The sequence below is a fragment of the Malus domestica genome, chromosome 11, assembly GCF_042453785.1.
Source record: "Malus domestica chromosome 11, GDT2T_hap1".
In the NCBI taxonomy this organism is placed as follows: Eukaryota; Viridiplantae; Streptophyta; class Magnoliopsida; order Rosales; family Rosaceae; genus Malus; species Malus domestica.
In genome coordinates, this window is record NC_091671.1 from 14,114,315 (window position 1) to 14,130,200 (window position 15,886).

Below are 15,886 nucleotides of genomic sequence, written 5' to 3' on the forward strand. Positions count from 1 at the left end.
TCATGAAGGACAAACCGAAAGCTTTCCCACAATTGTAGCGTTACATCAAGGTTCATCTTTAAGTCCTTACATTTTTACATTGGTAATGGATAAGTTAACAAGACATATTCAAGATGATATTCCTTGGTGTGGTGTATGATTATCGTAGATGATATAGTGTTGATAGATGAATTGATAGATGAAACTCATAAGGGAGTAAATGCGAAACTTAACCTTTGGAGAGAAGTGTTGGAATGTAAAGGTCTTCATCTAAGTAGGTTAAAGACAAAGTATATAGAGTGCAAATTTAGTGGGAACGGAGGTTCAAATAAGTTATGTGCGAGGATTGGAGATCAATAAGTACCAAAGAGTGAACACTTTCGCTACTTTGGATCTATCTTGCAAAAGAATTGAGAATTTGATGGAGACCTCAACCATATAATACAAGCTAGATTGATGAAGTGGAAGAGTGCATCAAGTCTGTAGTGAGACTATTGTATGCTACTAAAGCTAGTTTATAAAACAGCAATAAGGCCAACAATGCTTTATGGCATGGAATGTTGGGCGGTCAAGTATCAACACGTACACAAAAGGAGTGTACCGGAGATGAGAATGCTCCATTGGATGTGTGGGCACACAAAAAATGATAATATTAGAAATGAGGATATCCGAGGTAAAGTAGGAGTAACCGAAATTGAAGATAAGATGAGAAATCGATTAAGTTCGTTTGGACATGTAAAAGAAGGCCTACACACACTCTAGTTAGACTATGCGGTTGTAAGATAGAGGCTTAGGGCCAAAGGGGTAGAAGAAGACCAGAAAAGAGTCTCTAAGAAAATACTTAGAGTATTTGGATCCAATGGAAGACTTGATATAAAATCGAGCGCAGTGGCATTTTATGATTCATACAGCCGACCATACTTAGCGCTAGTTTGGTATTGCTGTGCTTTTTAAAAATAAAAATATAAAATATAAAAGATTAAAAAAACTACTTGTGTTGTGTTGTACTGTGAGAATAAATAACTGTAAAATAAAGTAGTTTAGTGTTTGTGAACTTTTTATGTAAAGCGCTTTTGACAGAAAAAAAACAATGTCCGAGTGTTTGATAAATTTTTATATAAAACTATTGTGATTGTATTAAATGACTCAAAATGTTATAATGTTGAATGTACTGTAATAACTTGTTTTATTGATTTTTTATTTCTTACTCTATATTATAAGACTAATCTCTCTAGAACTCTTCTTCATTTTCTTGTTTTATCCGTTCTCTTCTTTCCCCTTCCCCATCTCTCTTCTGGCTCCCACCATCACAGCCCAACCCCACCATCCTGTTTCTTCTCCCAAATCCACAACCACCATGAAGAAAAACAGGTTCGACAAGCCCAAGCCAATTTGAAGAAAAACAATACGAGACAAGCGGCGAAGAAGCTATGCAAGTCCAGACCGCCAGGCTGAGACGATTCTAGAAAGAAAAACAGAGGTTTTGGTGAATTGGTTTGGAGACATGAATGAGGAAACATAGAAGTGTGATGAAATGGGTTTATAATGGGTATGCGGAAACGCATTCTCACACACATGGACGGAGCCACCTTGGACTTAGCAAGGGCGGATACCCCCACTCAGTTTTTCTGGCGGAAGAAAAATGTAAATGGTTATTTTTATAGAGAGAGATATTGATGATATTGGTAATGAAGTTGTCATGCAACACATTCAAAACATGAAAACAAATGGAGATAATATTGTAATATATTGTATGAAAAACCTCATAAATTAATATATAGGTGTGTTGTCTAGTAAATTCTTGAGTTTTTTAATTTGTAACTTTGTTGTTTGAAGATGCCCTCATTTATATAGATCTTTGACTTCGTCTATGCTCACACACCTAAGTCAGCAATTGAGAGGCAGAGAGAGATGCCAAACTAGGAAAACCTTAGGCTTTCCATTTTGGATCTCGCTGCTTCAAAGAGAAGTTTGGAGGAGGTCATATTTTGGATCTTGGTGCTTCGAAGAGAAGTTTGGAGGAGGGGGAAAGGGATAGGTTTGGAATTTGGAAAAGTTCATTTAATGACTCTATTCATCCACGTTTTAGGAAAAATAAGTTGGTTTTTCAAAGCTAGCTTTCGCTGCTCTAGCTTTTTGGCAATTTTTCATCCAAACTGTGAAAATGAACTGGTTATAAAATGTTACCAAACACAAAAAAGCTGGAGGCTTTTTTGGTGCTTGCTTTTTTCTCTTTCAAATTGAAGTTGTACCAAACTGATACTTAGTGGGATAAGGCTTTATAGTTGTTTTTATATGAATTTTTTTTTTTTTGTACTATTTGTAAAATATATTGTCTTAATTTAAACATACAAAATGATTATCTGCAGACAATATCTACTTTCTAAAGAATATCACCACATACAATATTAAGTACCACTTTTGTACTTATTGTTAATTCGTTGGGTATCCAAGCTGTGTGAGATGAGGGCTTGGGTGATTCCAATACTTGAGGATTCATCAATGTGAAAATACTAAAAGATCCATCAATTTAAAAAGAAAAATACTAGGTAGAAAGATGATGGGTAAAATGTGCCCAAAATTATTTTGTATTAGGTCTCCTCAATAAATTATTTGCCCTGAATGCGTTTTTGCTCACAGTGCTAAGACAAGGCTTGAGAGAAAAGGCGCATGCAAGTGTTCTATTGTTTGATGCTGCCAACAGACAGAGTGATAGAGTGTTATTGTGCGTGTGTTTTTTGCATTTCACGAATTTCTAGACCAAAAAATTATGCCATGAGTGGGATTGGTTCAGTCTGGGTTTTAAACCTCAAGTGCTTAATTAATTTTTTAGTCCTCACATTATAAAAAAACTATCATTTACTTTTCCCCTCTATCCAAGAAATGATTTTTTTCTCTATTCTTCCTTTTAATTAAAAGGAAAACTAATAAAAATAGTTTGAAAACTTTGAGTTTTAATGATAAGGACAAAATAAAAGTAAAATGAATAGTACCATGATTGACTTTTTAGGTATAAAAATATGGATTTTCGTTAAAGTAAACAGTACCGAGAACTTTTCGTTAAAATTCCCTTTATTAAATTGTAGGAAGAGCGGTAATTTCTATAATTAAATACTGTTTCCAGGCCAATTGTCGCCGGCCATTATATAGAAGTCAAAACAAAGCCATAATCTCTTATTATATATGGCCGTGCTTAGTCTAAATTAAAACGCAACTGAAACTCTCCAATTAGCAGCATTCTATCCAAAACCTTGCCATGAACCCTCTCATATCTTTGCTTCAATGCCTTGCACTAATTATTCCTCTCTTTATTACAATCTCAGTTTCTGCTACACCTTTAAACATCCCGCTGCTAAGTCCGAATGCTGGAACATTTGTACAAGGAAATTATTTTGCACACGACCACCCAAAACCTTTGTCTGCATTTGATCCAGATACAGAATTTGAAACATTTTATTACAACCAAACACTTGACCATTTCAACTTCAGGCCTGATAGCTTCAATATTTTTCAGCAAAGATATTTGATCAATTTCAAGCATTGGGGAGGCTCCAATATCAGCGCGCCGATATTTGCTTACCTTGGTGAAGAAGAAGCCATTGATGCTGATCTATCAATTATTGGCTTTCTTAGTGAAAACGCCAATCAGTTTCAAGCTCTCCAGATATTTATAGAGGTACGTCAGAAAGAGTTCCACGCATGTCTGCATGTCGCCATTTTGAGTTATTCGTATTTTTGGAAATGTTCTCTTGTTAAACTTATTCACATCTACTTGATTATCAACTTAAAAAGTGCTTATCACAAATATGGGGGTAAGCTAGTTTGTCATGGCAGTACGTCCACCTATTACTTGGTCCGACCATTTCAATAGATTACAGTAGTTTAAAATATCGTACTATCAACATAAAAATATAAAGTGTTTATCAGGTGAATTCTTACCTTTTTTATTGTTAATTTGAACTTTTATTTTTCTCTTTATAGCACCGTTACTATGGGCAATCAGTCCCATTTGGATCAAGGGAAGAGGCATTTAAAAATGCAAGCACTATTGGGTACTTCAACTCAGCTCAAGCAATGGCAGATTATGCAGAGATCCTCATACATGTAAAGAAGCAACTCCGCGCTGAACATTCTCCGGTGATTGTTATCGGTGCATCATATGGTGGAAGTGAGTGATTCCATTTTGTGAATGTTACGATTAATTAATTAATGTATTAGTAAATTTTTGGTTAATGTTTTAATTTTCCTTTTCTTACACTTGATGCAGTGCTTGCTTCATGGTTTCGGCTAAAATATCCCCATGTTGCTCTAGGAGCTCTAGCCTCATCAGCTCCAATTCTGTACTTTGATAACATTATTCCACCAGAAAAAGGATATTACTCAATTGTTACCAAAGATTTTCAAGTAATATATCTCTTTTTCTTTGTATATTTTGTTTGCGAACATATGATTAGGTTTTATCGAAGAAATTCCTATTCACCCCAGCCCTCCTATACTAGGCTTCTGCTACAATACATTTTAAATCGTATATTCAAATTAGTAGTTAATGTATTTGTCTTAGTAAACAAACGATTAATTGTGATTTATGGGCATGCATGTGTAGGAAGCCAGTGAAACTTGCTACCAAACCATAAAAAATTCGTGGTCCGAAATTGATGATATTGCTTCCAAGCCTGAAGGCCTCTCATTTCTTAGCAACAAATTCCGCACTTGCAGGTAGGTGCTTAAAGATTGTTAGCTATATAATTTTGAGGATTATAGGTAATATTAATTCAAAGAAATTGTTATTAGTATTATAAAAAATTAATGGGACACTTTGGATGCGGTCCCTAACTATCAATATTATTTGATTGAAACCTTGTTAGTTTTTAGTTTTTGATTGAGGTCCCTGACATTAATGTAATAATGTAAGTTACTATATTTTTTTAATTAAAAAATAAAAATTGAAATTTGTAATTGTTTATATTAATGAGATTTTAAATAAAACCCATAATTTATGGGATTAAAAATAATAAAATATAAATTATACTCTCTATTATATTGTGTGTGTGTGTGTGTGTGTGTGTGTGTATACATATATGTATGGGTACATTAACCAAAATTAACAAAAAAAAGTTATTGTACCAAAACATGGATACATTCTCAAATCAAAGAAAAAGAATGTACCCATATAAGTTTAAACATGGATTAAAAAATTTGAATGGATTTTATATTAAAAAAAAGGTACATTTTACATATAACAAATTGATATATTTGAGAATGGGTACATTTAAGATTAAAAAAATTGAAAAATTATATGAATGGGTACATTTAAGATTAAAACATTGAGAATCTTTTTATATATAAAAAAAAAACTAATAGGTACAAACTTAATTTAATTTAATTTTTTATTATTTTGGAAATGTTTGAATTGAAAATTAATTAGAAGTTTAATAGAGGTGTGAGTATTAAACCCTAAATTAATTACTAATTTTTATATTAAAAAATTATATAATAAACATGTAAATTCATTATCACATTAATGCTATGGACTTGAATCAAAATTTAAGAACTAATAAGGTCTTAGTCAATGAACAGTAAAAACTAGGGACCGGATACTAATTTTTCCAAAATTAATTCAGTTGTCTTTCAAAGTATATCATACCAGGGAATGTATTGTGACTTTTTCTTTGACATTTTCATGGGGATGAGATGGTCATAGGAGTTAATTATTCTCTAATACTTCTGTCATTACTCATTTGTTTTTTCCTTTTTATAATTTTGCATGGTGGTCTATACATATGTCCATAATATTGAAATAATTCCGCCCTTACTCTTTTGTTTTCATGTCACAATAAGGGTAGATATGATGGTTTCATCGAAATTTTTTGAATTTAATCGTTCATTTAAACAGTGTATTAAGTCTAATGATTAATTTGTCCTTACGTACTTGTTTCTTTGTCATTTACATGCTAGAATTTTCATAATAATAAGAAATAATTCTAACAATTTTGTCATTAATCTTTTGTTTTTCTTGTCATTTACGTGAATTGAAAGTTTGCATAAACAAGAAACATTGTTGATAATTTAGATAATTAGTTTACTCATTTCCCTGTTTGTTTAATTTCTTGTTTTTTAGTCCGTTGACCACTTCGTCTGAGCTGAAGAACTACTTGGATGGTTTGTATTGTGGGGCAGCTCAATACAATAGTCCACCAAGTTATCCAGTTACTGTTGTCTGTGGCGGCATTGATGGAGTGTCTTCTGGAAATGATACTCTAAGCAAAATATTTGCAGGTGTTGTTGCATATAATGGAAACAGGTCGTGCTATGTTAATGAACCCAGAAACCTATCTGAAACAGATGAAGGGTGGAGTTGGCAGGTCATTAAGTATATCTTGTCACTTTATCTCAGTTGATTAATTATGACCTACTTAAAATTTATTAACAACGGTTTCAATAACAAAACCAACTTATAGTTCAGTACGTTCAATTTAATAACCATAGTAGTTGGTTAGTTGGTTATACAGTTGTAACTGTTGGTTAGACAGTTGTAAGGTTGTTAAGTAGTATTGGGTTGTTAGAAAGATAAAGAATATGAGAAGGGTAGTATTGTACTTTTGTAATGGTTAGTTTTCTCTACATAAACGAAATGTGTAAGGCATTTGGAGGGATCTTTTCATCTTCCAAAACATATATTGAAAAGTTCATCATTCTCTGTAGCTTCTTTCTTCTTCCAGTTTTTACAAGCTATTTCTTTCTTCCTCTTTGTTAATATGGTATCATCGCCGGTGTGCGTTAGTCACCGATTGTGATCCTGGTGTGCTCCGCTGCTGTTCGTCGCTTCATTGGGGGTTCGGTTTGGTGGATGTTCGTTGCTTCATTGGTGTGCGATTGGAGCAAGATTGGTTTTCTTTTCGATTTCGGTTCAGGTGGTTTCTGGTTCTTTCGTTTTTTCAGTTTAAGCAGAGTAATGATTTGATAGAGTTGGGTTCTTTTGTTGATTTGTAATGTTGATTTGCTGCGATAATTAGAACGCATTGTTTTTGCTGGAAGTGTCATTCTTTCATGCATTCAAGAAGGTGTCATTCCTTCTAAGTCAAGAAGTTGTGAGTTCAAGAAAGTGTTAGTCTTTCTTCTCAGAGTGTCAGTCTCTGTGCATAATCTCAATTGGTAATTAGTTGTTGTTGCTTGAAGATAATCATGGGTAGTCCAAATTTTAAAGTCGATGGAATCTTGGGTATGCTTACTATCAAACTAAGAGATGATAATTTTGCCAAATGGGCATTTCAATTTCAGTCTGTTTTGAGGGGGTATAAGTTGTTTGGTCATTTCGATGGCACAACGGTGTGTCCATCAAAGTATGTGGTTAATCCAGAGGCTGGGGTTACAAAGGAGATTACTGAGGCGTTTATGGATTGGGAGTCTACAGATATGGCGTTGCTTAGTTTACTTCTTGCCACTTTAACTGATGATGCGATGGAGTATGTTCTTGGTTGTAGGACTGCTCATGAGGCGTGGGTCAATTTGGTTGATAGATATGCATCTGTTTCTAAGTCTCGGGTCAACCATCTCAAAACTGAGTTACATACCATTCAAAAAGGATCTGATACAATTGATAAGTATCTCTTGAAGTTGAAAGGTATTAGGGATCAACTCACTGCTGCAGGTGAATCTGTATCTGACAATGATGTCATAATTGCTGGGCTTGCTGGGTTGCCAAAGGAATATGGGACTATTCGTACAGTCATTTTGGCCAGAAAGTCATCTATTTCTTTAAAAGAATTTCGAGCACAATTATTGGGGGCAGAAAGGGAGATTGAAGGAGAGATTAATGCTTTGTCTCAGAATTTGTCTGCGTTATATGTTCAAGGTTCGGGTTTAAGCACTGGTTCAAGTTCTGCTTCATCTTCAAATTCTCAGGCTCATAATCATATTCCTGCCAGTACTGCGGGAACAATTACTGCGGTGCCGTATGGTTCTACTTCTCAGGGTCCTCAAACTGCAGGACATCAGTCTTTGCCTTTACCACCATTTCAATACCCTGTTTATCCTGTTCCTTCACACTATCCAGCATGTTATCTTTCACCATCACAATCTCTTATGTATCCTGGTGAGTCGTATGGATATGGTTTTATTGGTCATCCTAGTGATCCACATAATCATGCTGCACAGCTTAATGTAGGAGCTCAATTTGGGCCTCGAGCATCACATGGGGGTCAATACAGAGGCAATAATTACAGGAATAATAACACTTTCAGGGGACGAGGATATGGTTCCAGCAACTCACGGCCAAATGGTAATAATTCTTGGTCTGGGAGTACTTCTACAAGGACAAATGCTGTGATAGAGTGTCAGATTTGTAACAAAAGGGGGCATACTGCAGCCAACTGTTATCAGAGGAACATCAATTCTTCTCCTTCAAACTATGTTGTTGAATGCCAAATCTGTGGCAAGAGAGGACATTCAGCACTTGATTGTTATCAACGAAGCAATTATTCATATCAAGGGCAGCTTCCACCCTCATCATTGTCTGCAATGCAGGCTCAACAAACAACACCATTTGTTCCTCAAGATGCCTGGATTGTTGATTCAGGTGCATCTCATCATATGACAGCGGATGTTAATTCCTTGACTCATGTCACACCTTTTGAGGGTTCTGACAAAATTACCATTGGCAATGGTACTGATCTATCGATCCAAAATATTGGGTCAACTACTTTACAAACTAACAATCACTCTCTTATTCTCAACAAAGTATTACATGTTCCACATATTGCGCGTAGTCTTTTATCTGTGAAACAACTCTGTGCTGACAATAAGAGCTGGTTTATATGTGATGAATCTGAATTCTTTGTGCAGGACAAGAAGACAAGGGAAATAGTGTATCAAGGAAAGAGTAAGCCTGAAGAATTGTTCCAGATTCCGGTTGTGCAAAGGCAGAGAGGAGTACAGTCGATTACAAGTAGTCCAGTTGCTTATGTGGGTAAAGCTATCAAATGTGATACATGGCATCAGAGATTAGGGCATCCTACTCCTGAAATCATGAGTTGTATGTTACAAAAGTCGAATATTGTGGCTGATAGAGATAGTAAGTCTAGTGTTTGTGTGTCTTGTATTCAAGGGAAAATGTCTAGAACTCCATTTCCACTTAGATCAGTTACTTGTACTTCTCCATTTGAAAAAATACACTCCGATGTTTGGGGTCCTTCTCCTGTGAAGTCCTTAGAAGGTTATAGGTACTATGTAACTCTAATTGATGAATATACCAGATACGTGTGGATTTTTCCGATGAGTAATAAATCAGATGTATTTCAAATCTTTGTGCGATTTTATCATTTTGTCTTTACTCAATTTGGGGTGCACATCAAAGGGTTGCAAACAGATGGTGGGGGAGAGTATGTTAGTAAAGCTTTTACTGATTTTCTAGCTAGCAAGGGTATAAGTTCATTCATTTCTTGTCCATACACTCCACAACATAATGGAGTGGCAGAAAGGAAACATCGCCATATAGTTGAAACAGCAATCACACTTATCAATGCTGCTGGTTTATCTTCTGAGTTTTGGTATTTTGCATGTGCACACTCTGTCTTCTTGATTAACAGAATGCCATGTAAGATTCTTGCTTTGTCCTCGCCTTATCAAATGCTATATAGGAAAATCCCTGATGTACACTCACTCAAGATTTTTGGTTCAGCTGTGTTTCCTTGGTTAAGACCATATGCAGCAAATAAATTGCAAGCCAGATCTGCTATGTGTATATTTTTGGGCTATTCTATGGGGTATAAAGGAGTTATCTGTTTTAATATGCAAACTCGGAAGTGTGTTATATCTCGACATGTTGTGTTTGATGAATCATGCTTTCCTGGGAAATTACCTAAGGCAGTTCAGTCAAGTGGGGTACAAAGTCATGACTCACAGAGATGTACACCAGTGATTATACCGGTTCCTTTATATCACAGAGAGCATGTCAATAGTCCAATGCATGAGTCTCAGGTGCTTGCACAAGCTTCTAGGTCAGCTGAGGTCAATATACATCGACATCAGTCTCCATCTATCTCTCACAATGATACTGCAGTTGTCTCGAATTCTCAGTCCATTGAATCAACATCAACACCAGGCTTTACTCTTTCCTCTCACAATGATACACTTCCCTTGCTTCCTGTCATTGATCCTGCACAGTTACAGGTAGTTCTACCTTTTGATGCTTCCTCTTCATCTAATGCATCAGATAATGTTCCGATACGTTCTCATGGGATGCAGACTAGGTTACAATCAGGTGCAATCACAAGACAAAGTTATTCTAACTATCTGGCCTTCCTACCTGAGCTGTCTTCCTTACAACTACTGGATGGTAGTTCTGATAATCAATGTTTCAATCCATGTCATGCTGGTTTCTCATTTCTGGCTCATGTCTCTGATCATGAAGAACCAAAAACTTTCAAAGGTGCTGCCAGTAAGAAAGAATGGCAGATTGCTATGCAGGAGGAATTTGATGCTCTCAAAGCTCAGGGAACTTGGATTTTAGTTCCACCTCCATCACATCGAATGATAGTTGGTAGTAAGTGGGTTTATAAGATCAAGAAGAATCCAGATGGGTCTATTTCCAGATTCAAAGCCCGATTGGTTGCCCAGGGCTTTACACAAGAACATGGTCTTGACTACTCTGAAACTTTTAGTCCTGTTGTTAGACATACTACAGTCCGGATTATACTTGCACTTGCTGCTCAGTTTGGTTGGTCTTTGCGCCAATTGGACGTCAAAAATGCCTTTTTACATGGTGAGTTAGAAGAAGAGGTTTATATGCAGCAACCCCAAGGTTTTGTTGATCAGGAGAATCCAACTCATGTTTGCAAATTAGTGAAATCCCTCTATGGTTTAAAACAGGCTCCTAGGGCTTGGAATTCTAAGTTTACAAGCTATCTTCCAGCCCTTGGGTTTACACCTTCTCTTTCTGATTCAAGTCTATTTGTCAAGACTGATAATGACGATATTATTTTGTTGCTGTTGTATGTGGATGATATCATCCTTACTGGTTCCAATTCCATAAAGGTACAAGGCATAATCAACAACTTGGCAGCAGTGTTTGATCTTAAAGATATGGGGCGTTTGAGCTATTTCTTGGGTTTGCATATTCATTACAATGATGATGGGTCTCTGTTTATTAGCCAATCCAAGTATGCCGCAGATTTGTTGAAAAAGGCAGGCATGGAGTCTTGTAAGCCCACATCTACTCCTTTCAAGCCACACACACAGATTCTTGCTAGTGAAGGTACATTATTACCTGATCCAAGTCAATATCGAAGTATTGTTGGTGCCCTTCAGTATTTGACTTTCACAAGGCCTGATCTTGCTTATTCAGTGAATATGGTGTGTCAATTTATGACAGCACCAACTGATGCCCATTTTCATCTGGTCAAAAGGATCCTCCGCTATATTCAGGGAACCATTAGCTATGGTTTGTGCTATACTAAAAGTGACAATTTCCACATCAATGCCTATTCAGACTCTGATTGGGCTGCTGACATTACTACTCGACGATCCCTGTCAGGTTTTGTGGTCTATATTGGCTCTAATCCTGTTTCATGGCAATCCAAGAAGCAATCCACTGTATCCCGAAGTTCTACTGAAGCTGAGTACAAAGCTTTGGCACATTGCACAGCTGATGTGTCATGGATTCGATCTGTGTTCAAAGATATTCATCAGTTTCTTCCTCGGCCTCCTGCTCTTCACTGTGATAATCTGTCAGCTCTTGCCTTAAGTTCTAATCCGGTATTTCATTCTAAAATCAAACACCTTGATACAGATTACCATTTTGTTAGAGAAAAGGTACAAAAAGGTGACATCAGTGTTCATTATATTCCAACCGACGATCAGGTTGCTGATGTATTCACCAAGGGATTACATAGACCTGTTTTCTTGAAGCATTGCCGGTTCCTTGGTTTGGGATTGTCACCGATTGTTCAGCAAACTAAGCTTGGTTGCTCCATGCTTAGTTTGAGGGGGGAGTAATAACCATAGTAGTTGGTTAGTTGGTTATACAGTTGTAACTGTTGGTTAGACAGTTGTAAGGTTGTTAAGTAGTATTGGGTTGTTAGAAAGATAAAGAATATGAGAAGGGTAGTATTGTACTTTTGTAATGGTTAGTTTTCTCTACATAAACGAAATGTGTAAGGCATTTGGAGGGATCTTTTCATCTTCCAAAACATATATTGAAAAGTTCATCATTCTCTGTAGCTTCTTTCTTCTTCCAGTTTTTACAAGCTATTTCTTTCTTCCTCTTTGTTAATACAATTGTATCAATTTTCATATTAAGGATCAAATTCAAAGTTTCACTCTATCCTGATTTAAAATATTATTTATTAATATAGCATGTACACATGTTTGCCACATAACGTGATACTCAATTTGTCGTCTCCGTAATGTTTTTGTTTAAAATAAATAGATAAACATTTATGGTTTTTGGTCTAGATAAACGTTCTAGATATGCTGATTATCCCAAAGGTTAATTACTTAATAAAAATCTTGCTTCGATGTGATCATAAACATTGACATGCACACATGCTAGGTTATTGCTTAACTCGGTTTACTCATCAATATATGGTTGTTGCTTCACATATATTGTTGCAAGCAAGTTTATATATATATATATATATATATATATATATTATTGAAGCATATATTGTTGCAAGCAAGTTTATATATATATATTATAACAACTTGTACAGACACAAACTATAATTCAATGAATACGTATGAACATTATTCATAGTTAATAAGCATTATTAGTACCCTAGTGCAAGTATTTCTAGTTCTTTAATTCCCATATCACGATTGATAGCAATATTCTACATTGTTTATACACATAATATTTTGCATTCAACTTGGCTAAATCTATGTTATTCTAAAATGACTAAATCAAGGAGAATTTAGGTTCTCATCCTTCCCTTTGCTACTCCATTGATTAAAATCTTATTCCTTTTCAATTTTTGATCAAGGTCCTTGGGTATTAATAACATCATTAATTATTTCAATAATAAAGTATTTTTTATTTCTAAATATATTCATTTAATGTTAAAAATGTTACAATTAGTATATTTATATTTATGACTACATTTTTTATCATATATTTTTAGTTTTAGTTTGTACCCATTTTTAATTTGTACCAATTTTCTTTTCAGTTTTAATTTGTACCCATATATTAATTTCTTTTTGTGAAATTATTTTTTAAAGTTTTATTTGTATTTGTACCCATATTTTTTTTAAATTTATTTGTACCCATTTTTTATTTTACCAAATGTACCCATGCTAATTATATGTACCCATTCATGTAATTTTTTTTTTTCAAATTTTTAATCTTAAAATGTACTCATTCTTAAATATACCAATTTGTTATATGTCAAATGTACCATTTTTTTTATATATAATCTATTCAATTTTTTTCTAATCCATTTTTAAACTTATATGGGTACATTGTTTTTTATTTGATTTTAAAATGTATCCATGTCAAGTTTAATCGAAGAAATTTACTAATGTTATTAAGCCTAATATCTTTTTTCTTTTTTTTGTGATTTTGAAGAATGTACCCATGTTTTGATACAATAATTTTTTGGTTAATTTTGATGAATGTACCCATGTTTATACACACACACACACAATAGTATATTTAAATTTTAATATTTTTAATCCCACAAATTATGGTTTTTTTTATTTAAAATCTCATTTATATAAACAACTAAAATTTTTAATTTTTAATTTAAAAAATATAGTAACGTACATAGAAATAAATTATCACATTAATTTCAGGGACTTCAATCAAAAATTGAAAACCAATAAGGTTTCAATAAAAGAATATTCATAAATAGTGATCGCATCCAAAGTCTCCCCTAAATCAACTTGGGTAAGTCTAATTCTGCAAAAAGGCACTTAATATTATTACGAATAACATTTGTTCTCCTTGTACTATTGATTCGGATTTTTTATATAAATGAGTCGCATACAATAATATGACTCAACATTTGATTAGAAAGTGCATCAATGTGATCAATTTTGTTTTTTGATTTCTGAATTGTTGTTTCATGAGATCATAAAACTCCCACTAATCATATATGCGATGATGGACGGAAATACTAATGTGTACTGTACCACGCAGACATGTAGTGACATGGTGATTCCCATAAGCGTCAGCAACGATTCCATGTTCCCACCTTACCAGTTCGATCTACAAGAATACATTGACAACTGCAAAGCAATCTATGGTGTCCCTCCTCGTCCGCATTGGGTCACTGCTTACTTTGGAGGCCATGTATGTTTTTCATCTTATAATATATATTCAACATTTCAAACCATTCTTTTAATTTCTTCATATATAATGCTATATATATATATATATATATATTTAAAAGCACATCCAAACGAGTCATAACACTCAAAAATCTCATTCTACACTCCTCACAAGTGTATTTTTCTTTTATTGCACTCCAAAAATCTCATTTTGCACTTCAAACTTTCTATATTTAGAAAGAAAAATACACTTGTGAGAAGTGTAGAATGATATGAGGAGTGTAGAATGATATTTTTGAGTGTTATGACTCGTTTGGATGTGCTTTTAAAATGATTGAAAGAGCTTTAACAAAGAAAAAAAAATTTGGGTTTCAAAAGCACTTTAAGTGCTTTCTGCAAGAATCACCAGTTATGTGCTTCTTTCAGGAAGCACTTTCAGTGCATTTTCCAAGATTTACTTACATATTTACTAAAGATTGATTCTAAAAATATGTTCATCAAAAATTCTTTTTGTAATTTAAAAAACACATGCAAACGAGTACTTAATAACAGTTCCATATATATATAATTATTGCCTATGCTAACAAAAATTCTGCTAAACAGGATATAAAACTGGCACTTTACAGGTTCGCTAGCAATATTATTTTCTCCAATGGACTACGAGACCCGTTCAGTGGTGGCGGGTAAGCACATGAAAATTCCTAAACGGTTGGATTTTTTAATTAACAACGGATAGCAAGTATGGTAAGTTAACTACTTGATTTTATTAACTCTAATCGTAGGGTTTTGGAGAACATATCAGACACTGTCGTTGCAGTCCATGCAAAGAATGGTAAATCCCGAAACACTATTTCCACTAGAAGGGTTAAAGCCAAAAACAAAAAACAAAATAAAAAAATAAAAGAGACATCAATAGTTCTTTATATTAACACAAAATTAACATTTATTCTACAGGATCTCATTGCTTAGATGTACTTCGATCAAACAACATTACTGATCCAGACTGGTTGGTGGAGCAACGAAAAACTGAGGTGGAGATCATAGAAGGATGGCTGGCCGAGTACTATAGCAAGCTTCGGGCATTCAAACAGTAATTAGACATCAAATAATTAATTAAGATCGTAGAAAAAGTTGATTGTAAGGGCAACTATCCTTAGGCCAATTATCTCTTCTTCTTTTTCTTTTCTTTTTTTTAACAAAAAAATATTATCTACACTAAGGTGGAGGGGACCGGACTTAGCTTCACAATAGTTAGCAAATAATGTGATTCATATCCGTATTTAGCGGAGTCGAATTTAAGACCTTTTACTTACAAGTGAAGAGGAATACTACTAGATCATAGTACTAAGTGGGCAAATATTCTTAGGCCAAGTATCTGTTTTATTCCTAAAGAATTCGAGAAAGTCATCCACTAGAGGTGCAGTCATGTGTTGTATCCTCAAACTTTATCTCAAGTATCAGTTTTATCGTGAATGTTTCTACTGTATTAATCGACCATTAAATTAAATTTTCGACTAGAATCCAATGTGGTTCTTCTAAAGATTACAGCCATAAAAGATATACACGCTCAAGCAAATAAGGAATATTCAATAATCTGTGTAATTTGTGATCAGTAATATGCTTCTTCAATTCTATCCGGCTACAC

The 15,886-nt window shown here is 34.3% G+C and overlaps 2 protein-coding genes across 2 annotated transcripts; both read left to right on the plus strand.

The window, feature by feature from the left end:
- Positions 1–3,235: 3,235 nt before the first annotated feature.
- LOC139189441 (uncharacterized) lies at positions 3,236–4,013 on the plus strand. Its single transcript, XM_070808395.1, has 2 exons — positions 3,236–3,791; positions 3,961–4,013. The coding sequence occupies exons 1-2, from the start codon at positions 3,236–3,238 to the stop codon at positions 4,011–4,013; spliced, it is 609 nt and encodes a 202-aa protein (XP_070664496.1).
- Positions 3,965–15,445, plus strand: LOC103448089 (uncharacterized). Its single transcript, XM_029088612.2, has 8 exons — positions 3,965–4,147; positions 4,247–4,383; positions 4,583–4,695; positions 6,098–6,341; positions 14,111–14,263; positions 14,845–14,924; positions 15,024–15,073; positions 15,196–15,445. The coding sequence occupies exons 1-8, from the start codon at positions 4,054–4,056 to the stop codon at positions 15,333–15,335; spliced, it is 1,011 nt and encodes a 336-aa protein (XP_028944445.2). The 5' UTR covers positions 3,965–4,053; the 3' UTR covers positions 15,336–15,445.
- The last annotated feature ends 441 nt before the right edge of the window (positions 15,446–15,886 follow it).